At 36.8% G+C, this 26,531-nt stretch overlaps 1 protein-coding gene across 1 annotated transcript in view; it reads right to left on the bottom strand.

The window, feature by feature from the left end:
• Window positions 1–201: 201 nt before the first annotated feature.
• The window catches only part of KCNH8 (potassium voltage-gated channel subfamily H member 8), a 191,313-nt gene continuing 164,983 nt past the window's right edge, over window positions 202–26,531 (bottom strand). The window contains exons 12-16 of the mRNA XM_063325153.1: window positions 20,542–20,580; window positions 18,463–18,818; window positions 14,057–14,163; window positions 12,941–13,017; window positions 202–1,452 (exon numbers count right to left, since the gene is read on the bottom strand). Coding sequence (XP_063181223.1) covers window positions 742–1,452; window positions 12,941–13,017; window positions 14,057–14,163; window positions 18,463–18,818; window positions 20,542–20,580 — 1,290 coding nt within the window. The 3' untranslated portion in view covers window positions 202–741. The remainder of the gene's footprint in view (window positions 1,453–12,940; window positions 13,018–14,056; window positions 14,164–18,462; window positions 18,819–20,541; window positions 20,581–26,531) is intronic.

Here is a 26,531-nt window from a genome sequence, read left to right as displayed (position 1 = left end):
AACTACATAATATCTTAACAATAAATAGTATTTGATCTAATACATGATAATAGTGCATTTCTTGTTAAAACTGCAAGCCTTTACCAAAATGAAAACAAACTCTTTTTCTCCTTATAAATATTTTAAATAATTTTTAAGTACATGTTTCATACCAAGTATATAAAAATAGTATTTTTAGATAAATTAAGAAGTTTCATTTACATGACAAATAACGTGCAACAACTAACGACTCTCTACCAGCTCTATTTGGTTGATTGTCTAGATGACATGCAGCGATAATTGTCCCTTTGCCTTCACAAAACTGACAAACAGACCAGCAGGACCCACGATCACCTGAAGCAAACAGTGCCATAGATATTGTTTGGGAACAACAGTCAGACACTCAGGGAAAACCTTTGCTTCGATGAACAAAAGCCACCCATGACAGTTCTTTTGTCCTAGACTTCCAGCTGCTTTGACCCTCAGGGTCTTTGGACTATCACAAAAGTCTGCCAAACAGACCAGTAAGTTATATCTGTATACAAAATGCTTTTCAACATGCTTCTAGAATCTAGAAATTTTTTTCTTCCTATAGTATGAACCGGCAATACCTTTTCTTACTTTCTATAAATCTGAATTTTCATGTCTGTAAGTCTCCATGATCGCCAGAGAAAAGGTCAAATAAAGCAGTCATGCAGCACTCTCTAAATTGAAAACTGGCAGCTGTGGAACATGCTTCGAGTACCACTTCACTGTGTCTCATTATACGTCTATGGCTTGGTAATCTTTATCTTTAACATCCCTTGTGCTTGTCACAATGTCTATCGGGAAATCCGGGGTCTGTGCAGAAACTACTCCGGCTGTTCCTTCCAGGTCCCACGATCCCGGCAGGTTCTCAAGGCTTAGAGAGCTGATTGCTCCTTGGCTAAAGCTACCTTCCTCAGATCTGCTGGGGAGCACGAGGTGTAACGATGTCTCTGATGAGGAGCATACTGAAGAAGAAAGAGTTGCTGAAATAGACTGAAGAGGAGTCAAGGTAGTGTCTGAACGGGGAGAAGTGCATCTCAAAAATTGCAAATTGTCTTTCTGAATTACCTGATACTGGGAGGGGGAATTATGAAGGCCCGGTGTATAATAAAATTCACTGTCCATAGAATTTTGAAGGTTGGGTTCAGTTCTTTGGGGGCTGCTGCCTACAGAGGACAGATCTGTATTCCAAATATCACATAACGTGTTGCCACGGCAAATTTGTGCTTTGGTACAAGTAAAGTTCCCAGCTTGCATGTGTGTACAAGGTTGATGCGTAGTCCAAGACTTTCGAGACTGCAGACTTTCCATCGTAGGACTTCGAGATATGCCGTGCACAGCACAGAGCCCTGGAGGCTTTTGGGATGTGAGCAGGTTCTCCAGAAGGCGCATCACATTCTTCATATCCTTAGTTAATTGTGAGACTTCTTGAGTTAAAGTTGTCACCTGTTACGGCAGGGCAAAATATCGCAGTATTTATTTATGCTGCTGTACCTGAAATGCGCACATACGTACCTTTTTTCCTCCTAACAATATCAGCTTCGGTCTCTGACACAGTGTCTTTACTTTAAAGAAATATACTCTACTAATATATGTGTGGGAAATAGTCCATCCATCTACCCTACCACAGTTACATGTTACACTTCTGGTGGCATATTGAAATAATTAAAACAACTCAATAAAAACGTATGATGGAAACACCGTGGGCGTAATTCACCTGGTGTTAAATGATACTCTGTATATGAAGAATGGCCTTAGGGTCAGAACTGAGACGATTTCCAGTGGCAATATGACATCAATAGCTTCTTGATCAATCATTAAATATTTTAATGCATAAACCTTTGTTATTAACCAATTTCATACTGATGAATGATATAAAAATGAGGTCTTGTGAAATCTTGTTCAGAAATACACGTGTGAAATATGCTGCCATCTTCATAGTAAAATAAAAGAAACCCATACCCGAAGGTGTCAAATGCCAAGTAGTAGTTAGATGAAAATCTGGTGGACTACTACTTAAAACAAAGTGAACAAATAAAAGAAGAAAAGAAACTGGAAACTCTAAAAACTACTCACTACCTCTAAACATTTAAACAATATAAAAGCCTGTGAAACAGTTTTCTTCCATATAGTTATGTGTGTGCTTGAAAGGTATTGCATATAACACTGAAAGAGATAGTAATCCACAGCATAGGTCATTCTGGTGTGCGTGCAAAAGGAAGAATCATATTTTCTATTAGACTTTTTTTTTCCCCCTAATGCCAAAACCACTGATAGCATCCAATGAATTACATGAACGCTTTAATCTCCCCAGATTTGCTGGTTTGGATGGGGATCAGATTCACCGGTTCTGAATATGTTTTAAAATAAATTGATATATGAATGTTGATGGGGACGTTCATTAGAACATGATAAGGCCATTTTGGGAAATGAAAAGCCTAACTCAAACATTTTTTTATGTGACCCACTCACCATTTAAATTGTGTTTGCCTTTTCTTTTTCCTTCTTAAGGAAAAGTTTGCAGGAAGTTAAAACCAGTCAATTATTTTTAATAAAGAGAAATTTAATATTTTAATTTAATTAATTTAATTTAATTAATAATTTAATAAAGAGAAATAAAGAGAAGAAAAGAGGTAGAAATCAACTTTGTCTCCATGGTAGCTAATCAATCTATTTTAGGTCAAGCCACTGTCATTACTGTTAAAATAGATTTTCTTATACTGATGTTAGGGAAAGTACACTGTTGAAAAAAAGACATGACTGTACATTTATCTTCAGAAGGCTAAACCACCTGTCAAAAAGAAAAAAGCCTAATTTAGGGGGCCTTTCTTTGCCCTGAAGTAAGGACCCCACCAATCGGGTGCCCAACACAAATTAACTTTCATGTATTCAGAAATACAATTTTCATTTTTCTGACAGGATAGTTCCAAAGAAATCTATTGAAAAGGTTGAAAAAGACATTTCAGGCTGAGTTTGGCTTTATTATGATTTGCCCAGGGAAGTAGTTGAGTTACCATCCCTGGAGGTATTTAAAAGACGTGTACGTGTGGTACTAAGGGACATGGTTTAGTCATAACTTGGCAATGCCAGGTTAATGGCTGGACTTGATGATCCTAAAGGTCTCTTCCAACCAATACTATTCTATGATTCTGTGATCTTACACAGGACTTTACTACAGGCACAATAACTATAAAGAAGTTCCAAGTTAGAAGGAAAGTAGGAAGTTGCAATTACAGCTCCTATGTATCTATTCCTTTCTCTGAACTAAGACTTCAAATCCATGCTATTATTTAATAGTTTTGTAATAATCATACTACCCCTGGACGGAAAATGCTTAAAGGGAGGAAGCAGTTGAGTGGCACATTACAGGATCTCTCTCTGTCTCTCTTTCTACCTCTCTTTCTTTCTGCCTTGTTACTTAAATCATGATAGATAGAAAATGAGCATGACATCTCCTTCTGCCAGCTGAGATTAAGCTTTGAATGCCTGGTAGTTCATTTGAACTTCAGTTAACGTGAGGGATTAAAATATGTTAAGAAAGTGATTTGTGAACAGGCTTCCTGTGGGGTCAGAGCAGCCAGAGAAGGTTCTCGGTACCGTCAGACTGTAGGGAAACACACCATGAGATTTCAGAACAAATCAGCCATACAAGAACTTCCGTGCTCCATTGGGAACTGGGAGATGGCATTGCAAAACCTCCAAAAGCTTCTTTGGGAAGAAAGTGAGAAAGACAACGAAACCCATGGCTACCTAGATTCAGTGATTATCAATTTTTTTAGGAGCATCACTGTCCCCTACTCCTAGTAGATAAAGCAACTTTGTTTTCTGTTCCTAATTTCCCAACTTACATCCATTTTACAGGGTTTTCTGCAGTTGTGCAGATAGGAAGATTGATGCTACCTTATGAGTACGCACCTCACCCAAACTTTGAATGCTGTGTGAAAATATCTGCAACTTTAAAATATCTTGTTTGGCTTGGTCCATGTTTTTCTCTTGTATTTCTGATTACTTAAAGACTTTTAAAAAGTTTAATTATTCTTTAACATATTTCTTTTGCCAATTCTTTGAGATAATACGGCAAAAATCAATCCCAGCATCAGGACTTGTGGCAGTCCTGGATTTGTTAATTACAACTTACTCTAGCACCCAGACACTATTTTTGATATAGTATTGCTATCTGCTGAGATTCTTGAGAAGATGCAAGTAAGCAGGTGTAACAGGGAACAATTTTATCAATAGTGTTAATTTCACAGTGCTCCAGAAAGTGCAAAAGAACAGAGATTAAAAGTAAAAGAATTTTAAGCCTATGAAACAGAAATGGAAAGCAGTACAGTTTCCTTCTGAGCAAAAGGGCTAATTCCTTGCATGTTGGTAAGGCTGTTCTCTTTTCCGGAGTTCAGTGATTATTGCTAGGCAGTACAGCTAGTTGTACAAATGGTGCCTGCTGTGCTAGGCAGACAGCTTTAAAACGATCTATGAGATCCCAAATATATTTGAAATGCTGCCTTAACAGTTTCTAGGACTTGAAAAAGAGACTGCAATGTTTCCTGATATAGAAACTGGGATTTATACAGATTTAGCTTGAATTAGGAAGCAGTACTTCTCAGGCTGGTCAAAAGCAGTGGGCTGGTACTTTTTTAGCAGACTGTTCTAAAGAAAGAATAACTTTCAAAACCAAATATTTTTTTTTTTAAACATACAGACTTTAATAATAACAATTTCTGATTTAATAATAACACTTTCTGATGCTGTGACCAATATAAGTTTTAGTAGTTGTATTTTGCTTTTTCAAATTACTTCAACAGTTTCAGTAGAGAGTATTTTTCTTTACTACCAGTATTAAACTTATGCAGTTTGAATACTTTGTTCCATGTAGTTAAGTAGGAATGGAGATGATCATATTTAAACCTTGCCATAAAAGTGACGAAAACCTTTATATGATGTAAGTTGATGATGGTGATTACTGCTAAATGGCAAATATTGTCTAAACAGGTTTCTTTGTTTTTCCATTATATTTTCCAGTATTTAAACTTTTTTTTAATGTTAATCTTTCTACTAGAATTCCTACCTCTCGCCACTGTTCCTGGATAAATCTGGAATAAGCCTTTTGATTTCTGATTAGAAGCTGGATACAATGCTATTTTTTCCAATCTGTGGTTTGCTCCCTTTTGCAATTCAAACTTCACCCAGACATCTTCCTCCCATCACTCCTTCTGAGCACCCAGAGAAGTGAAGAAGAAAATTGGGTGCTTCATAAAGTCAAGGAGACTTTCAGCCAGGACGAGTTGTCTTTTGAGGCTCAGATTACGTAGGTGCTGATACTGTTTCCCAGTAAGTGCATTGTTGAATGAACGAAATGAGAACTGAGCTGAGACAGACTTTTCACTGATGATCTGTCAGCATCTCTGTGGCCATTGGTATTATGGTGACAGACACTTCTGATTTAATGGCACTTTAGGAAAAAAGCTAGTTGCAGAAGAAAAAAAAAAATCCAGTGCAGCTAATCTGAGTTCAGATTAAATATATAGGATCTGTACAATGATACAACGGGTCAGTTTCAGTGAAATAAATCCAGAAATCTGGAAGGTTGTGAAATTGCCTTTATCGTGTATCAGAAAATTTGCTGATTTCTCTTCTGACTTGTTAGCCAGCTCTTGGGTAGTTCCAGGGCAACCAGTCTGTCTGGGCAAATTAGGACACTAAGGTTATTGCTATTGCTACCAAACAGGTAAGGGCAGAACAGAAAATTATGAAGGACTAGATAATTTAAGCGTATTCAAGTCAACAGGGCTCCCATGAGATTCAGTCTAGAAAAAGGATTCCTAAACGGCAGTTGTAATAATAATTTGTGGCTCTTTGTTGCTGGATGTGGATGCTGCCTTCAGGTTGGCATAGAATCAGGGCAGTGTCAGCATGATGGTGGCAATAAGGAAACCAGGTCTGGAAATTACTGCAAGACTTCAGAAAGTATCAGGGACAAACTGACTGACCAGCTACTGACTGAAAGCAAATGGAGGATCATGGATATCCAAGGTGGCTGGCAGAGGAGAAGCTGTTGCTGTGTACTCTTGAAAGAAACCTTGAGGTTGTACATAGGATATGGGGGAAAATATTAAGCAAACAATTTCTATAAACATCTAAAGGAATAGTTATAAGAGAACAGGCAACATACGTTTCTCTAGAATAAACCATGGCAAAACAATGTAACTCTTCTTTAACTGAAAGGCTGGTTTAATAGATAAGAAGAAACTGTAGATATGACATATATCTTGTCAAAATATTTCTCAGATGTTACTGTCTGCATGACATTCTTCTAAACCAACTGAGAAAATATGACTGAGATGTAACCACGGTGAGTTGGATTCATACATGACTGAAATGGTTTATGAGTAGTGGTTTGCTCTCACTCATGGAGATTTCAAGCCATTCTTTTTAGCAGCCTATCCTGATCTGTTTTTATTTAATTTTCATTTTTTAATGGCTAAATGGAATTCACGTTCACTTTTAAATATCACTAATATGAAATTCAACAAAGATAAATGTTAAACATTACATCTGAAAAGAAAATGTCAGAGGCATGAATATAAGTATAATATTCTGCCTATGCAGAGTATGATAGAAAAATACCTGTGGAGTTTTGCTGAATCACAATTTGCAGGCATTAATCATGCTCTCAAGATATATCAAAAGTATTTTTTTTATTTGACACAGGAAGGGGATTCTCTTTACTAGGACTGGTGAAGCTTGATATCGTGTACTTTGTCAGTGACTTAAAAAGATGTAACCAAAGACAATCCAAAAGAAAATGCTACTTATGAAGAGTTTTAGAAAATGTGACGGGCAAAGAAAGACGAATTTGGTTGTTGAGATCTGCTTGAACAGTATGTTTCCAGTGTAAATTGGTTTTAGAAGGAGAATGGCAATCAGCTTTTTGTTATATCTCCTAGGCATAAGAGAAAAAACAGTGAATTTGCGTACCAACAAAAATAGATCTTTTCAGTACAGGAAGGTTTTGAAATGACTGTCAGGGAGTTAACTGGATAATTGTCATCATCTCTCACGGTAGTAATATTTTTTATTCAAATCTGAAATCAGCTTTTGGTACCCAGTTGATTTTTACACTGCATGGCTTCCTCTTTTGATTCATTTATTTGTCTCAGGTGCCTGTCCACCAAGGAAAAGTGCAAGAGAGACGCCACAGCGTATAGGACCTATGCCACGTATGTGCCGTATGTCCTGCTTAAAAAAGAAATTAACCTAAGCTTTAGAGCATCAGGCATTTTTGTTACCTTCATCTGCCAACAGCTATTAAGCTAACACTAAAAGGAAGAAAAAAATATCTGGAAAGGCTAGTCTATAATCATCAAAGTACAAGAGCAGAGAGAGGGAAAACAACAAGAATGCAAGAGTTCTTTGGAAATATGAATGTTAATGCTAAAAGGAAAAACATACTTTTACAAATCTCAGTAGACAAAAAATGTGCTTACTTGGTGTTTATGGTTTAGAAAGCTTTTATTTCTTAACACAAATAATACTAGGTTTTATATCTTGACTTTTATGCTAAATTTACACAGCTAAAATCCAGAATGGATAATTGGTTGTAATTAGTGTTTGTCGCCAATAAATGTCATTAGTTCACTTTTTGACACATTTTTTCTTGATTGAAGGATGTTTTTCAAAGTGAATTATTGGGATAGCCTTGCTGAAAAATAATTTTCTCATGTGATAATGTAGTTACGAACTTTTCATAAAGAACATGTTTTTAATTACTATAAGTCAGAGAAGTTCTTAAGCTGCAAATTGAACTTCAACAGTACATCCCCTATGTAAAACTGAAGGCCTGATTAACTTTACCAAATTTTCTTCGTTGGTGCTGATTATAAAATGACTGTTTCCATTGTGTGTATGCATTTTTAGTATTAAGGAATATGTTTTGCTTAAAAAAAAGAATGCTTTTTTTCCTGTCCTGAGAGGAGAATGAGACTGATTTTTGGCAGCTGGATGTAAAATATGTTTTTAAATAATCTATTTATAAAATTTCTTTAGGTGATTTGGAAAATACACATATTTATTTAGGATTGTTCCTTTTGTTAGATGAAAGCAAAATATCTCTGTGAACTCATTCTTTCTGTTCTAAGTAAGTGCCAAATGCTTAGAGTATTTTAAGCACTTGCATCTAAAAAACCTAAAATTAAAAATAGCTGAATTTCCACTAAGTGCTCCAACATGCAGCTAAATAGAAGGCATTTTTCTAGTACAAAACCTGACCCTATTCATATTTCCTCATGTTTGTTTGTTTTTCAGTTGAATGGGAGAAATATCAGTACTCTGTTCATGATACTGTTCTAGTACTGTAATTGCGGGATCTACTGATGTGGTAAAGCCAGGAAATCAGCCCCCAAATTCTGAAGCTGAAGGAGGCTGCGCTGCAGCTGGGTTGCACATGGGAAGAACAGGGGACATGACAAAGAAATCTGAGTTTGTCTGCGTGCACCACGCAAGATGTCCTGGATATCTGAGCGTGAAATCGTGTACCCGTGTATCTGAATGGAGAATGCGTACATGTGCGCTCTGCAAATTACAGGAGAAAAATTATGACTAAAATGTGGGTATTTTCTTATTTTTAAGTGCTCTGGGTTTTAAATAATTCAGATTTGGGTTTTGCACGTTGGATCAAAGTAGAAGTATTTCCATGCTTTTTTTCATACAGTTGCATTCAAAGGATAGAGAGCTAAAAGCCCATCAGGATACAGAGAATGGGACAGTGATAGGCAGGTGCTTTAATCTAGACTTATGGCCATCTGTATATCTTGGAAACTATGATTAGTGGTTTCTTATTTTTACTTCTGGGCTCCTTAGTCGTTATGTATGATTGCACCAGGTAAATGGTGCCTCTGAAAAAATGCGGAACGTTTAGATACACTCATCCAATCAGCCTTTGCAGACAAATGCATTGGAAAGACCAGGTTGGGTATACAGATCTCTGCAAAGGAAGATACATACTTATAAGGCAGAAAATCTATTCCTAAATTCTTGCTCTGCCTAATTTGGAGGAGGTACTTGAATTAAGCTTTCCCCAGCTCAGAAAATGTGCCACGCTGTTGGGTATTCAGTCACTTAATCTTGAAAATATTGCTTAAATAATTGCATTTTTACTGGAGTAAGAATGTGAACCTTAACTTTCTTGCCTTCCACGTACCGAACATACTGAACTATAATGAAAGTCATACCATTTTTATTCCATGCTTATGTAGAATAAGTGGAACAGGCAAGTAGGGTAGGAGATTAAGTACTCCTATTCCACTCCACCTTGCAATACTGAACCTGATGGAAATTCCCTTTTATCAGCTTGGATCTCATTCAGGCTCAAAATGAGAAGCGAGGTTGGGTGAGGTAATGACGAAGCTCGGTAACCAGCTGAGCAGCCAAACCATGAAGCTATGCAATAGGAATCTGGGGTGTGTTCAAGTTTCTCTCACGTCACATAGTAAAGCAGCAGTGCTGACTTTGGAGCTTACGCTCCTTAGAGGAAATCTGTGCATCCGTTAGTCCTAAAGTTAATACGTATCAAACTCTGAGAAATGAAATCAAGGCTCTGTCTTCTTAGTGCAATTCTTAGGTAAATGAACTTTCCTTTGGATTACGTAGTGAATGTCACATGCCTAAAATTCTGCCAAGAGCTACACTGGATATCTAAGCTGGGTATAGCTTGTTTTGTAGATTTATCTCTGGGGTAACTCCTTTTTGCTTTGCTAACAACAGACTGTATTGAACGTATGAATGGGAAGATGCATGTCTTTGTTCCCCCAATGAACAGCTGAAGAGTTTTTAAGCTAACCAGTGAACTGATGTAATACAATTGCCTTTCATGAAAGCAGTTATTTTTGCATTTGTTGATTGACTTCTGGTCTCCACTGGAAAATGTATTAATGATAGTGCTTGCTGCTGTTGGCTACTTGTGACCTGTTTTCTTGTATTTTCTTTTTCAGGAGGAGGCCGCATATCTTAATAGAGAAGTTAGTTTATAAATGCTGGTATTTTAACTACTGATAGCAGCATCAGTCATAATCTTCCATTAACGGTCATCATCAAGTGATGGAATGTAACACGTAAGAACAAAAAACCCAAGAAACAGCTAGTGTATTCCAGCAAGGCTACTCAAAGGCTCATTTGGGTAAGTACCAAGTCAGTACTGTCAGTTCAGAAATTCCAGATGGGGCATGTTTGAATACATATAGAATATGCAATCAAGCAGCCTTACAGTCATGCAGTTTTTTTCTGTGTAAATTTTAATCCATGGGAGGACTTGGAGAATACTCATCTGTCTCTGGGATGTGAACCCAGAATGTTACCTATGAAATCAAAATCTAAACCAGTTTGGAATTCCTCCTCATACTTTTTTTTTTAATGTCTCAGTCCAACATTTGTCCATATTGTATGCCCATGCATTGTCACATTGAATTGAGAATTCTCATGCATATAAATGTTTCTATGTTTAAGACTCTTGCCTGGTCAGAATGCAGAGCACTGTTTTCTTTGCTAGGGGACTTAGAAAACAAAATATGAGCTTGGAAAGTAGAGAGTACTCCTTCCAAGTACTGCAAGGCACCAACAGTCTTTATCTTAAACATGTCTACAATAGTGTAGATGTACTCAATGTAACGTACTTTATACAGCATGGAGTAAATTAATCTTGGAGATACTGCAAAGTTGAATATAAATGTTCCCTGAGGTTCCTAGACTACGTCTGGTGTGTTTTCCAGAGTGTAGAGTTTTGTAATCATTCATGTAGCCTCATTATTGTGTTATTTGTATCTTCTGGTAGCATTATGATTAATGCCGTTTTATCACTAACCAGGCTAGATGTAAATCAATTCAAGAGTTGCCAAAAGATGTTTTAATCTACCAAAACCTTGTTTGGCTTCCAGTTTTAGTTCTTAGTACTCTGTGTTGATGCAGGCCTCAGTCAGTTACTCTTTTTAAATCTCCAGAGATTCTCTTCCTCTTACTTACAGGACTCCTAATACCTGTTCAAGAGACAGAGACTATAGATGAACCACCTTCTGTCACACTCCCGTGGAAAGTAGAGGAGGACCTGCTGGTGATGACTTCTTTTTGTCTGACAACCTAGTGGTTGACTTGTTTAATCAAGAATTAGTGGTTCAAATCCATCTCTATTCCAGGAGAGACTGCAGAAGTCTTGGGAGGTTAGCACCTCTTATTTCAAGTGAAGTCTCACAGGTAGCATGCTATGAGAAAAAATGGACTGATCCCCCCTTCTCAGTTTTAAAATAAAAGAGTGAACCATATTCAGAACAGTGAAATGTTTGTCTCTGGATTTTGGATTCTGTTTCCCCATGTGGAGACTTCAATGTTTTACTGCATGTGGTCATACTTCCTTTTTTATGTTAGTGTGAGCAAGCAAGTTGTGTAACATTTTGTTCAGAGTGTGTTAGTGAGGAAAAATGAAGATTGTGCATGGAGAGAAATGACCTTCATCATGTCTTTTCTCTTTCTGGTTTAACATACTGCCCTGCTCCAGGATTTATTTATTGCTTTTTACTAGAAAAGCAATGACAACCGCAGAACTATTGCAGTTGAAATGTTTGGTTAATCCACAAGGTGCCTGCCTTAGCACATCTGCCACCTTGATGTATTTTCCAGTTGCCTCTCGCGGATAACCATGTAATACATCTTCAAATTTTAAAAATACCTGTCTTCTTCAAAGTCAAAAGGGATGAATCAACATGACTTGTCTGTTTCAAATGTATCACAAAGAAATACAATTTTTTGTCATAATAGTGTTGTCAACGAATATCTTGTAGATGTCTTTGAGTTCTTTGAACAAGCCTTATAAAAAACTAGTTAATGAGGCATGAGACTTTTGTCTGAACTCTACAGTTTGCCATACAAATGAGGTGATGCATTCATAGTGACTAACTAACCATGCATGAACTCTTAGCTTAGGACATTTAAGTTATCTGACCAAGTTAACCTGACGCAGAATGAAAAATATTTACAAGCCCAATACTTCATATATGGAAATAAAGAATAACTAGGTTAAGTGTACACAATATAGAAGGAAAAAATAAAATAAAACTTGACATTTCTGGTAACCAAAGAGATCAGGAAAAAAGAAGTGAAACTCTGTGGTTGGACTTATTTAAATGTTTCCTCATGTGGAATCATAAGAAATTGTCTCTAATAATGAAAGACAGAGTATGCTGGGAACAGATTTCAGTCTTGCAGTATAACTGTGAATTTAAAGTATGATGCTTTCATCTCGTTAGCCAAAGTACTGCAGTGGCTGGCTGGATGAAACAGTTTAGCCAGAGAACATCTCCTCCTGTGTCAGATTGATAGTTGATTACAGGTTTGAAGTTATTAGAAGGGAAGAATAGAAAACACCACTGAACAATATTGACCCTGCATTCCTCAGGTCATATTGCCTGAGCAGGAATGGATGAACTTGTTTCATTCTAAATAGGCACAGGTAAAGTGATTTGAAACATTTGATGTGAATTTGAACATGACTGGATTTGCATTTCTTTCAAGGAAATTCTCCAAAAGCATAGCATTCACCAAAACAAGAAAAGTTGGAAGGAAGGGGCTTGGGAAAAGGATGAGAGGAAAGAGAGAAACAGAAGCACGTACAGAAAAAATCCTAAGAAAATTAGATATACTAACTATGCTAACCTCACTTTGTTTTTAGCTCTAGCACGTGACACAAACTTTTATATAGCTTCTGTGTAGAAAATCAGTCTGGGAAAGAGTTAAAAGCCCGACACATCTCTAAATTTAGGAATGCCATCCAGTTTTGCAAACACATTTATCATTTATCACACATTTATCATTTTCCCAAGTTTTCTGAGTTTTCCTCCCACATTCTTTGAGTCATTGTTAATATCCTTCAACTCCCGCAAAAGCTCGTTACCTCGTTATTAAGCCTGCTGATCTGCTGTTTGGTCTCTTCTGCTTTGATAACAAGCACAGCAGCACCAATTTCGGCCTCTGAAAATAGTTCAAATGCATGTAAATGAGAGAAGTATAATAACTTGGAAACAGCAATGCTATTCTTGCATGTATCAAAAGATTTAAATTTAAACATAGTTTGCACTTGGATTGAATGAAAATAAAATCTTTTGTTTAATGTTCAGTGTATAACATGTAAGAAAAATGTGATGAAGGAAGTACATACTACTCTCTTCAGTCTCACCCTGAAAATTACAACCCTGGTGCCAACCATGTGACATGTCAACTGTTTTTAAAAATTATAGACACAAGTAAGCTTCTGTAATTATTTTTCTGTTTGTCTTTAAAAGGAAAAAAATCTGTGCTAATAGCCTCCATGCAAATGGTACATGACTGTGTGAGGAGTGTTTACACATAAAAGAAGGGATGTTGGAGACAGTCTGAGCTGCACTAGTTGTGTCGCTTCAGCATTAGTCCACTGGTTTCCCCCTCTGTCTCTTTCTTTTGTCTTTTTTCACCCATGTTTCTCTGTGGTGCTGCGTTACCAATCTTTTCAGAGTGTAGGTCATTCAAGGCTTCCTAAAACCTCTTGTTATTCAAGGTTTTCACTCTTTACTTCTAAAAATCTAAGTACTTCCATACTCCTCCACTTCCGTAAATATCTTTAACGAGGATTGAGAGGCAAGTTTGCATATGGCTTTTTATGAATTGTGTTTTTTAAATTTGCTATTAGAATTTTTTATGTTGAATTTTGTCCTTGTGTTTAGTACCTTCCATGCCCAAGGGTCTGGGAGCATGCGGTTCCTGGCTGATCTGATAGTGTGGCTGGTAAAATATAACACAGTACTCTGCAAGCTGTTTTATCATGACTGTCTGTTAGAAGGAAAACAACAAATGGGCTTCAGGACCCTGTTGTATTTTTGTACAGTACCAATTGTGGTACTGAAATGGTACTGAAAGTACGGATATACGTTAAATCCATTTATGCCACTTCTGAGACTTGAAGAAACAAAGGGGAACAAAAAGCAGTTATGAAACGTGTTTTCTCTAAAGAGGGATTTTCCCAGGCAAAACTCACCTCCAATTGTAGGAGATAACCGGGATTCCTGCCTGAGCTGATCAGAGCTGAAGTCAAAGGTTTGGCTTTCCTCATTATGGTTTCCATCTTCAATCCCATCAACAATTCTATTGAGAAAAATCAGAGTGACGGAGCAGTTTCATAAACAGTTTCATAAACATCACATTCTGTAGGAATGTGTCTGAGAGAAAATGATCACGTGAGCCAGCCTCCCTACTGTGAGAGATTAGATTAAGAGCAAAACAGGTGGTAGAAGATGGAATTAGTACATGGGAAAAACGGGGACTGAGAAGGTAGAAAACATGTTGTGCTAATGACTAAGCAATTTACTATGTGAATTCTTGTAACCAACCTGATCTGTGAATGAACTGCATGGACAGCGTGTGAACAGAGACTGTAAGCCAATCCTATAGCTGCCGCTAGCGCGTGCTCTTATTGCCTGTCTATATATACTCTGTGAAAACTTGAATAAAGGGAGAACGATCATACTCATATTGAGACTCCATCGTTACTCCGGGTCCGTCTCCCACTCCGACATCCTCCGACAACATTCATAATTATGTTGTCAAAATTACTCCTAAAGGGCACATTTTTAAGCAATGTTAAATTTTGCACAACATTAAGTTTAGAGAAAAGTAAAAACTATTATATTGGTCTAACTTGTTGTGAGTCACTAAAGATTAAACTTACTGTTAGAGGAAGGAACGTGAGGCCAAACATAATTAACTGAAGTTTCAAAATTTTCATGACGTCTGCAGTATATTCTGGGCCCTAACAAAACCTGTATTGAATGTAGTTTGCTTTTCATATCTAAAGTAATCTGTTGCCATCCTTTCTTCTACACAAACTAAAGATGCTTCGCTATGCTCTTGAGAAGTTTAAATCTCCCTGCATATAAGAGTCAGGCTCTTATATATTAGGCTTACTTAGGCAGAGCCTAAGCCTGAACATAATATATTTATGAAAGCATCTCTGTAAACCACAGTCAAAAGTGTTGTTGCCATGCAAATAGCTATTCTCAAATTCGATTAAAAATAACTAGCACAGGCAGACCAATCTAGTTTGCAGTTGGGTATAGGGAGATGTGTAGACCATCCTGCAATGTCCCAGTTACGTTAGTATTGGTATTGGATCTAACTACTAGAAAAGGCATTTTTGTCAGTTATTTCTGCTCATGCATTGCAGTTAACCTCCAATTTGCAGTGTCAAGAAATCCAAAGAAAACAAAAGAAGTATTTTATACAATAACCAAGTGCTGCATACAAAGAATAGACAGCTGGTATCAGATAGAGGAATCAATACACATTATTAAAAATATATAGTTATGAATATTTTTTGTTCTCATTTGTAATAAATTGTGTTATAAAAAGAACTGTTTTAAAGTCAATGAAAGTGACCCAGCAAACTGCCAATTGACAGATGTGGAGCATCAGTTTCTCGTTTTGCCCAGACTCGAGATTCAGAATTTGTCTTATATTAGGCAGATGAGTTAAATACTAATCTGGAAGGGCTAAAGCAGACAGTTCTTGGCCTCTTAGTCAATGCTGATAACATTGCAATGATGGAAATTAGACTTTTCATCAAATAAAGATATTCTCAAGCAAACCTCTTGACTGGAAATGTTGGAGAAAGGAAGGACAGAGAACACATATCTGGGAATTATTTGACTTGAAAGACCCACGTAACTTCGAGCTCTGTGCGCATATCACATATTCTTGTCTTTCTTAGCTCTTCATGTGGGTTTAGGGCTCTGTGTCATGTCTTGAGAGTTCATGATGCCAGTTGGATGTTACTAAACTTCAGTCTAATCTTAACAAGCTTGAGCTTCTCTGGCCTATACTGTTATCTGCAGCTGAAAACCTGCATGATTACTTTCTTTGAAATTTGTTATAAAACCCATTTAATGTCATCTAGCCTCACTGCTTCAAAAAGCAAATTTTAAACACCAATATCCGTTTTGTAGAGATTTCTAATTATACACAATGTTAACATTTTAACTGCCTTTAAAGCACACAGGGGAACACCTACTCAGACGTGACTTGGAATTTATAGACGCTATATTCTTTAAAGTGTTTAAAGAGTGAGACTAAAGAGAAATCATATTAACGAAAATAGCTAGTTATGGAGAGCCAAAAGACAGGCTTCTATGTGGGAAATATGTAATGGGCAAGATGCTTATTCATAGACAAGGAACTGGTGGTGGAGTGACATAATCTAGTGAGTTGAAAACGTGAGGGGACAAAACTGGTAAATCTCACCCCTTTCTGAATTAGCTATTGTACAGCCCTGAAATTTCTCCTGAATGCAGACGCCTCCATTCCTAGAAGGCAAAAAGTCAGAAGAGCTTAACATGTGACCTCTTCTATCCAGTTGATCAGTGCTAGAGTGCACTCGCCCATGTGGGTCTGAAGAAATTGAAATGCATAAATGCCTCCTCCCAGGATTGCCTGTATTATCACTTACACTTTCTTCCTTTTGATGCTCTTCTACTTCATAGGCAGTACCCAAACAGTGATTGGGAAAACTGTGACTGTATCCTAGAAGTTAGGATGCTGTCTTCTATTCCTTTCGCCAAGAACTATTTAAATATTTCACCCAGTCTCTGTGCTTTATTGCTTTCACTGTGGTGTGCAAGGAAAGAACCTGGAGCACCAGCGAAGAGTTCTGGTTGGGTTACTCTAGGGAACGTCCACAGTAGAACAAGTTTCTTAAGGAGACAAAGCATATTCTCTCGACAAAGTGTGGTTATACACCTCACAACTGCACTGACTGGACATTCAACCAGAGTCTTGCTTTCCCCTTACTCTGCTGTCCAACACCAAACAAAAGTAAGGACCTCAATGAAGGTCTTATTTTCTCTTTTATACTTACTAGGAAACATTTCAGGATCTTTTTAAAGTGGTTTTAACTTGTCAGTTTAAATGTTCTGATAATATAAATGCATTTGGGGAAATAATATGAAAGCGTTTTAGCTGGAAAACAAAGTCTGAAAAACACATACATCTTTGGTCATTTTCCCAGCCTATTAACAGGATTATTCTGCAGTTATAAAATTATGAATGGAAATAGGAAATAACAGTATATGTAGCAATACTTGTTTCACATCTTCTCTTGCAGTCTTGGGTGCCAATGTCTTGCCGCATATGTTCAGAACAATAATAAGCAAGATTACATTTCAGCAGAAAATATGAAAGGTAGCTTTTCCTTGAATTACCACTTGTTATGCAAATGATAATGACCTTTACTCATAGCTGACCTGAACGAAATTCATATACGATCTATGAAAGAAATGAGAAAATATCCACTATGCATTTCAATTTTGCTAGTATAGAAGCTGGTTTTCCACACATTATTTTCCCCTCTATTGACAAAAATAAAATCAGTTTGTATCCTGCTGCTATTTGAAATGTGACTGTACTGATCAAATTTGTGATGAGGAAGAAAGATTTCTACATAGTCTTCCATATCCTTTTTATGAATGCATCCTTAGGGACAGGTATCTTGACAGAGCTAAACAAATACTGGTCAAGCTGTGGCTGTTTTGTGTTTGCAATGGCAAATTGCTGAAACTACCACTCTGCCTCTAGTGAACAAAGGAAGTTCTTGAACATGTAAAATACTTCAAATTATAGAAACGAAAACTTAAACTGAAGATCAACTGCTGCAGCTCCTTGTATGCGAAAAAGCGATCGTGATTTCTGTAAAGAACTGATCCCAAAATTCTATAATAGTTAATTATTACATTGCAGCAATTTAGAAAGACACATAAATCACAAGTAACATACAAGTAAAAAATTAAAATATTTAGTTATACACTAATAATACCACAATAAACTACTCTATGATTCTGATTTATGTCAAAATTCACAGCAAAACAGGTTTTCTCAACTCCGTATTTTCTCTCTGTATGTATAATCTTTTATCTATATGTAAAAAAACCTCTAAATATTTTCCTAAATTGCTAGGCAATAGTTTTCCGTTGTAGTCCTCTACTCCAGTAATTTTTGTATTTGCATAGCTATGCTGTATTATCATCTACTTGCTTTCTAAATTGCTGTCTCTCTGATGGACTCAGAATGTTTCACAGTGCTATTGTGGGAATGCATGTTATTATAGAAGGACAAAATGATACCATAAAGCCAGACTATTCAAATAGTCATTTTTGTAATTGGTCAATACTTTCCCTTTTTACTCATAGAAATACTTTATTTTGCAATAAAGTCCTAAAGTCGTAACATTGTGCATAGTTTGCAATAGTTCCTACAATAAGAGGACTTTTCCCTCTCTGTGGGATGAACAGAAGTATCAACTATTAAAGAAAAATAAATATTTTATAGTGTTACAATAATGATATTTTTAATAGGAGTTACATGATAAAGAAGAAAATAACCGTTCGTAACTATTACCGTGGGCTCAGGTCAGGCGGGCCACTGGTGGTCAGTGCTGAAAGGTGTAACTTAAGGTTTTTCTCCTTCCTTCTGGAATAGTAATGAATCTCTGTTTCGTGTTTGGTTCTTGAGGGGTTTGAACTGCAAGCACGAATGGGTGAATGAAAGGGCACCGTTCCAGAGGCCAACTGCTTCAAGTTTCTTCCTAAGTGGCTTTTATTGCTTCCAGCCTTCTTCTGCTGAGAGCAATTTGTGCTTCTTGTATGGATTGGTGAAAGGGTGCTGCTCTCTTCTTCTCCCTCCTCATCCTCGTCTTCATCTTCCACAATTGAAGGGAGTCTCTTCTTTATATTTCCATTTCCCTTGAGCTCTGTCTAAAATAGCAGATAAAACATACCAGCGTAAAATTCAGAGCCTGATGTTGCAGAAACACAATTTCTTCTGTTCCATACTGGAACAAATCCAGATCTAGCACAGCTTTCATTTCTCATCAGAGAGAGCTCTTTTAGAACTCTTCCACAGCTTCCCTCCTCAACTATGGCTATATGTGCATATGTGAGAAAAATACAAAAAAATAAAAAGGTCACTGGTGACATAGACAGTGAACTCACTGCAATATGTTTTGTTACCAAGAAAGATTACATGACTAGTGCTTACAGGCCACTTGAGTAGACTGATCTAGCTTTATTGAGGCATTATTTCTTTTGAATGTTACAGTCTCAGATGACTGCTGAACCAAGGGGAAGAACTGAGGCTGGTAATTCATATAATTCACATCTTCATATGGAACTGTTTATAATATATAAATAGCATTTATACCAGTTCAGCTCAAGCCCAAATGTCCTCTGTATCCCTCTTAGTTGTTTTAACTGAAACCACTGCTAGGATAGTAGACAGATTTTTCAGTTTGTATGAAGTCCCATTCATGCACCAGTGGTGCGACAGTATCAACTTCAGAACTGAGCCATCAAAAAGCAGAGCTACGTCTGGTTTTAAAAAAAATGCAATTTGAATGCTTGATGTTGGAATCAAGGCAATTTAGAGGCAACATATACCTGGATTCTGTACTTTATGTACTAATTAAAACATGGTGTAAGAGAGCAATGTATTGTTTGTTATAGTTTCAAGGTAACTAAATACACTGGTCATGAGCACTGAGATATGTCAACACGGAGCTCATGTCAGGATCAGGCCATAACTCAAAAATAGTTCCATTTATTCCCATGGTATGACTTACTGTGTTTATTGGTAGTAGGTGAATGAACTAAGTCAGAATCAGGTTCCAGGTCAAATTAACAAACTCCACGCACCTCAGTGACGGGTACAGCCAAAAGCAACTTCATGGTTTCAGAAAAGGTTGCTGTTCATTTTTTTTTTTCAGGCTACTCCTCTTAATCAACCTTGATTAAGGCACTGTTAATTTTAGATAGAAAACTTCAGACGAGCTTGTGTAGTGACATTCCCCGCATTCTGGCCAAGTAAGATCGGCTGGGTGAAAAAAGCAGATTTGGGGAATTTATGCAACTGTTCTAAGCCCCTATTAGTATCTGTCTAAATGTTTTGTAGTGTGGGTTTAATTTTGTTGTGTGCTACAGCACACTTCCATTGAGTGAATGCTTTTCTCTTAGCATACATTGACAGATTTAGTGAAATAGGTTCTTTCCATTTGAGATTTATCAAAAGGTAAAAATTTAAAACAGTGGCAAGAGACCAGTCTATATAAAATACAATAGCCTTGCTGTCAACCATAATAGTCATCTGAAGGCTGTCATGATGACCAAATTGTACAGGACGTGGCACTGATGCAGCCTATACTCTACAGAGAATGAGCGTTACCCAGACTCAAAACTTTGGCTTGGGTAACCGTGTATTTAAAATCCAGGTGCTAAGAAGGACATCCAAATCCAGCACCTGGAAGAAAATATCATAGGCTGTTACTCATAAAATGGACAGTAGCGGAACTATCTGCAGGATGCTATTTGAAGTCTCATTCTGAAACCACGGAAGTCAGTTGGAGTTTTTCCAGCTTTCCTCAGGCCATGACTGTGTGCATGTTTCAAAATCAAGCCTGGCATACTTAAAATGTCACTAACATACCTGAGATAGCGTAGACTTGTTTGATAATTTTGATATTACCTGAAAAAAACAAAACAAAACAAAACAGTAGCAAATATGTGCATCTGCCCACATATTGGCTTCCAAGAACATACAAACATCTAAACCAAAACATTTATGTTGATACAAGAAAAGAATCTCGTGATAAAACAGCTGTTTTAAATTGAAAGGTGACATAGCACTGAACTAAGGACACTCATTGGAAACAGATGTTGTCAGGAAAAAAAAAGTGTTTTTATTAAAATGATAGTTCCTGCAGAAATAACATTTTACTTTAATAAAAAGTTGGGTCAAGACTCCAAACCTGTGAATGAGTGTAGATGGGTGAATGCATGCCTGGTGGGTTTCAGTGCTAATTTGTTGGAATCCCACACAGGAACCGTGCTCTGCTTTGACCCTAACGCTTTGTAGCTTTAGTTCCTGTGCCAGCCTAGTCCTTACATGTAGATGATCTAACTAACTGTAACATCTTTGTGGAATTTTCAAAGGTAATAATGGGACTGAAGCAAGTAGGACCAATATAATCCTAAGGGAGATACATGCCTAACTGCTATTCAAGACCATGACATTTTTCCTTCCTGGATTAAAAAGAAAGCAAAAACAAAAGAAAAGGAAGAAGAAAAAAGTCATGCAAGTTTTACGTATAACTACTTCTAATAAAAAACACTGGAATTGCTGAATAATATCCGTTATGAACATTCTGTTGCTTATTTGAATGTCCACACTTTGACCACTGTCAAGGCTCTGACAGCCTACATGCTGTATTTATAGGAAAATTTTAGTCTGCCAGGTAGAACTTTCAGAAGTGATTTTCAGCTTCCCTAAATGCACATGTCAAGAAAAAAAGTGCTTAACACTCATCAATTTTAAATTTCTAGTATCAGTTTATTTTTCTCCAAACTCAGGTGGAAGAGGTTAAGCCTTTCTGGAAGTCACTGGGACTTCCTCGTTTGTTTGATAAAAGTTTTCAGAACACCTAAATACACAAATTTTAGGCATAGATTTGGAAAAAATATTTGTGATTTTTTTCCACTTTTTTTTGCTTCTTCACAAGTCTTTCAGGTTTATCTGGAAAGTGTTTTGCAGTTGCTCATAAAAGGGGGAGGGTACTAGTTGTGGTATAATATACAAATAAACAATATTTAAGTTCCTGTAAGCAGAAATCCTACTCCACAGCAGCCAAGCCAGTAGCAGGTGTATCAATAAATTGAGCAATAACACCCTAATAACTACCAAACAAAACAACTGCAATAATTAGGCTATGTAAATAAAATAACTGCTCTGTTCTTCCTGAGTTAGATAAAGTACTAGATGATATTAGTAGAGAACAAGATCTCAGATACTGAAATCTCCCACCTTGCACTGTAATCTATGCCAATTGAAGAAACACCATCTCCTTCAAGATTCGGGAGAACAGAAAACTGGAAATGTACTAAAATATTGAAGTCATAATTAGGAAGTACTAACGGACTACTTTGCACATATGTTTAAGAAGATTAATTTACAATAGTGCCCAGAATTTTGGGGCACCAGTTTGCTTGGCTTCCAGGCACAGCTGCAGTATGAATGTTAAATAGCAGCCTTAATTAAAACTCCAAGTCAATCCCAAACATTAGCAGCTTCACAAAACAGCCTGCTGAAGGCTTTAGAAGTGAGTTGTCATTTGTAGTTTTCAAGTGCACATCTTGAAAACAGAGCCAAAGAAATCATTATATCGGTGTCTCCTGGGTGTCCTGGTGGGATCTTTCAGCTGGGCTGGGCTTTCAGCTCCGTGACCGGTTGGTAGCACTGTCCCCTGGCTGCAGGACTCCTCTACTGCCCGTCAACACAGCAGCCACAGCCACCCATCGGTCCTCCTCGGCTCTCAGTGTTACCCTTGCTGGTTGCTGCAGCTGGGAGAAACTGGCTGCAGAGAAAACGGGGTTGGTGGCAGCAGTTCGTTGCCTTATGACCTTACCAAGAGAAACGTAAAGGGATTTTTGAAGGCAGTTTGCTTTTTGCAGGGCAAGGAAGGCGTGTCCTCTGGAGGAAGGGTAGTAGAAAAGAAGGATAAGTATGAACAGGGCGCTGGAGATGTGAGAAACTACGCATCGGACTTTCTTCTTTCATTTCCCCAAACTGACCCGTTTAATCCACTGGGGAAAACTTCAGTCTGGATAAATTGATACTTTTGAGGTAAAATCTGGGCCTATAAACTATTTTTTCCTTAGCACAGAAACCATAGTAAGGAGCATTGTAATTGCTTCTGTATTAATACACTGCAGCCGTGTTTATTGCTCGTAACTTTGAACACTGTATTTTGCACACATAGAACACAGGCCTGGACTTTATGGCTTGGTAGTTGAAAGTTGGTAAAAGAAACTGTAATTAATCATCTATGACCAGAGAGAACTCTCAAGAGTTTGGCTTTTAAACCTCCTCCAGCAACTCACTTCTCTCGGTCTCTGCAAAAATACCATTCTTAAAGAAAAAAGGAAAGATAAACACAAGAACATGGACAAAGCCAATCAAAGGGCAGTAAATTTAAAGACCTCACCATGCACATAGCTTTATCTCTGTAAAAATATAGTAACAAAGAAAATAATTATGAGGTTCTGTCCTTGTTTCTGATCTGCTAAAACCTTTTACGTAGGGCAACACACTGGCGTAGCCTTCTATAAAATGCCTTTTTTTTTTCTTATACAAAAAGACAGAGGATGCAAAATAGCTCACATTCAAGTCCTTCAAAATAAAGTACAACTCTTAAAGGCTAAAGGCTGATGAAAGAAAACCATAGGTATTTCTCCTGCTATGCGTTAGGGAAAAAAACCAAAAAAACCTGATGTTAGCAGGAGTTATGTGAAATATTGTCAAAGGGTCTAATTCAATTTTTAATTTCAGCCCTGGTGACGCTTTATGTCTTGTGAAACCAGCTATTAAATTTAATTTCAGAAGATAAACCAATAATAGATCATGTACCAAAAGCAGACTCGTATAGAATTCTTTAATGTGTGTAATCTCAAAGCTATAATCTCGTAATTGTTTAATATGTTAATATATAGAGCTTAAAAATTCAGTAATCTTTATCGTTGCTTATTATAAGCACAAAAAGAACATTTCCCCATCTGAAAACACTGGCGGTTTGCTGTTGGAAGCCAGTGATATGAAGATTTTTTTCCAGGGTCAAGAGAATGTAGTCTTTAATAGAGAAGTAAATTTGCATTTTTGGGCTCAAAAGAATGTTATTGGCTTTTACTGGGCTGATTCCTGTTGCCTTTGTGAGAAATAGGAACAAAAACAGAAACATAATTTCGCTGATTTGCTTGTAACTCTTGGGTCCTTAAAACATAAGAATAATTTTTTGTATTTGAGGGGTCAAAAGGATAAAATACACTTTCAGGAAAGGATTTGAAATCAAACTAGAATATTAATGTTCTTAGTCAGCATTTGGAAATGGGAAAAAACATTTAGAAGCATTGGCAGTGTGGGGAAAAAATACCAAGAACACATGCCATATGTTCTATGCTTTGCAAATTTACTGTGTGGTAATGGAAAAGATACAAATACATAACAAGGGATTATTGTACTGCTGAAAATCTTAATGCCTCACATGTGTTCAGGCCTTAGCTTTCCATAATCAGGAAATTTTTCAATGAAATATCACAAATCCTTTAAATCACAAAGGAGTCAATCCCTCACAAAGAATTTCTCAGGTTAGATATAATTGTTTTATACCTACATTTACTGAGCAATTTACCCCTTCTTCTTTTTGCTTTTTTTTTTTCTTTTTAAGTCTTTCTATACTTCATTGGCTTGTTCCCACATTTTCTCAGGTTTATGCATTTCTCTTTTCCTTGCTTAATGGAGAGATAACGAAAATGTATTTTGTGGAAGCAGATGCTTTCAGGGTTCTCTGATGCTGCTTACAGTATAGAGTATATTGAATTAGCAGCAAAAGTTGAACAGCAGATCTGTCACCAGTATTTTGTCCTAGGTGACCAATAACTGTGAATTTCCATGAGCTCTTCAGTCTTCTGTTAAGTCACGATCCTACATCATTCTTATATTTTGAATAAATTATTGTAGCCTATGAAATTAGGACAAGTGTTCAATAACTGGTTAGCTTTGGATTTGGGTTTTTTTTTAAATTAATAGGTCCTTGGGTTCAAATTTCTCACATGAGCTTTTATATTTAGTATTGAAAATTTACTTTTCATATATTTATTTAAAACCTGGATGTCAAGTTCAATGCATTCATTAGCAAAAATTTTTAACTAAACTTTGATTGTTTTATTAACAACACAGGATCTATTGCATTTCATGTTAAAAAGATCAAACATGTCACAGAAACAAAAACTAACCTCTCTGTCACTTGCTCCAAATCAAGAATCGAATAAATGGTAAATGTGTCTGGTATAATTTGTTATTTTTACTTCTATATTCGCACTTTCCTCTTCCCCACCCCAAAACAGGAAAAAAAATAGTGTCCCAAACTGCTCTTAACATATCTTTTTCATAGTAAACCTGTGCCAACAAAAATTTAAAAAAAAATTTAGGAAGTGACTGTCAATAAGGTCAAAAGACGACAAAAGGAGGAATTGTTAAAATAGACAATAGACCTGGCACTGACTGTACATGGCTCTGGCAGGTTGCATTTTTGGAAAAGCTTGCAGATTACTACAGACAAAAGATATATTTTTTAATATTCCTACAATTTAATTACAGTCATGTAATTTACATAATATTAATAGAAATTACAATGGATGCTAACAGCTTTCAAAGCACTAAAACTCAAAATTCTTCCCCTTCCTGAAAATGTTCAGGTACATGCTTAACTTCATGCAACTCTGAGATTTCACGCAGGCTTGTGAATATTTGCAGGACTGGCCCTAATTGGATTGATACCCAATTAGACTCCTCAACTCGAGGCTGTAGGTACTGTGAAAGAGTAGCTTTTAAGTTAGCTTTATTGTTAAATAAAACTCCATACTACTTTTTATGTAATTATGTGCCTCTAACTTCAGAGAGGCTCTTGAAAAGAGGAAGACAATGAAATGAATCTTGAAAAATATTCTCCCAACCAATTTTGTTACCTGCGAAATTCCAAGCATCTCCAGTGTTGCCCAGCTGTTTTGCTAGCACTCAGAGGCCAAATTAGTGGGACAAATGTTAATAAGAAGTGACTCACTGAGGACAGCAAAAAATCTGTGGAGACTTTTTAAGAAAGTCTAGCTTTGTCTGGCTTTCAGGGTAAACCTTACAAAGAAGACGGCAGGGACAGGCATAATCTGTTTCCTTATTTTAAAATCTGTGTGTTTGCTGTTTTTTTTTCTTCTCAGAAACATTTCTTCTAAATAATGAATATTTTGCTTTTTGGGTGGCAACTTGATTAGTAGATTAACCTCTAGTCAGTTGTCCGAGAAGGAAAAAAAGTGCAAATTGAGCATACGTCTGTCCCCTGGATATATCCAGAGTTAAAACTTTGGGGAAGACAGCAGACATACAGTATCTGTGAAAGCGATTTGCATGATTTCACCTCAGGGCAAGAAGTCAGGTCCTGGCATGCGAAGATACCAGCAGCAGTCTAAGTATATAACCTTGTTAACTAAGAAAGCCATCATAATTTCTTTCCCCTGAGATTCAATTTGTGTTTTCTAAATACGCAAAGTTGAGCACATGGTTTTTGGGAGCTTCTGGCAGCTTTGTTATTCAAGAAGTTCTGCATAGGTTAGAAACTAAGACAACATGAACACTCAATAAGTGAATAAAATTGCTTTAGTTTTCAAAGTAACCATGGAATAAAACCAAACTCAATGTCAGAGAAACCCAATATCAAATTTGCTGAAGGAATGAACATAGTGTGATTATGAATGGAGCCTGTCCGTGAACGCTTAGTATATAAGTAGTACTGTACTGTATATACAGTTTATAGGTATGTTTATATTTGTTAATATGCTCATGTCATTATTTATCACAGCATTGAAAAAGTGATC

This window comes from Chroicocephalus ridibundus, chromosome 2 (assembly GCF_963924245.1).
Source record: "Chroicocephalus ridibundus chromosome 2, bChrRid1.1, whole genome shotgun sequence".
Taxonomy (NCBI): Eukaryota; Metazoa; Chordata; class Aves; order Charadriiformes; family Laridae; genus Chroicocephalus; species Chroicocephalus ridibundus.
This window is presented reverse-complemented; position numbering and strand designations above follow the sequence as displayed.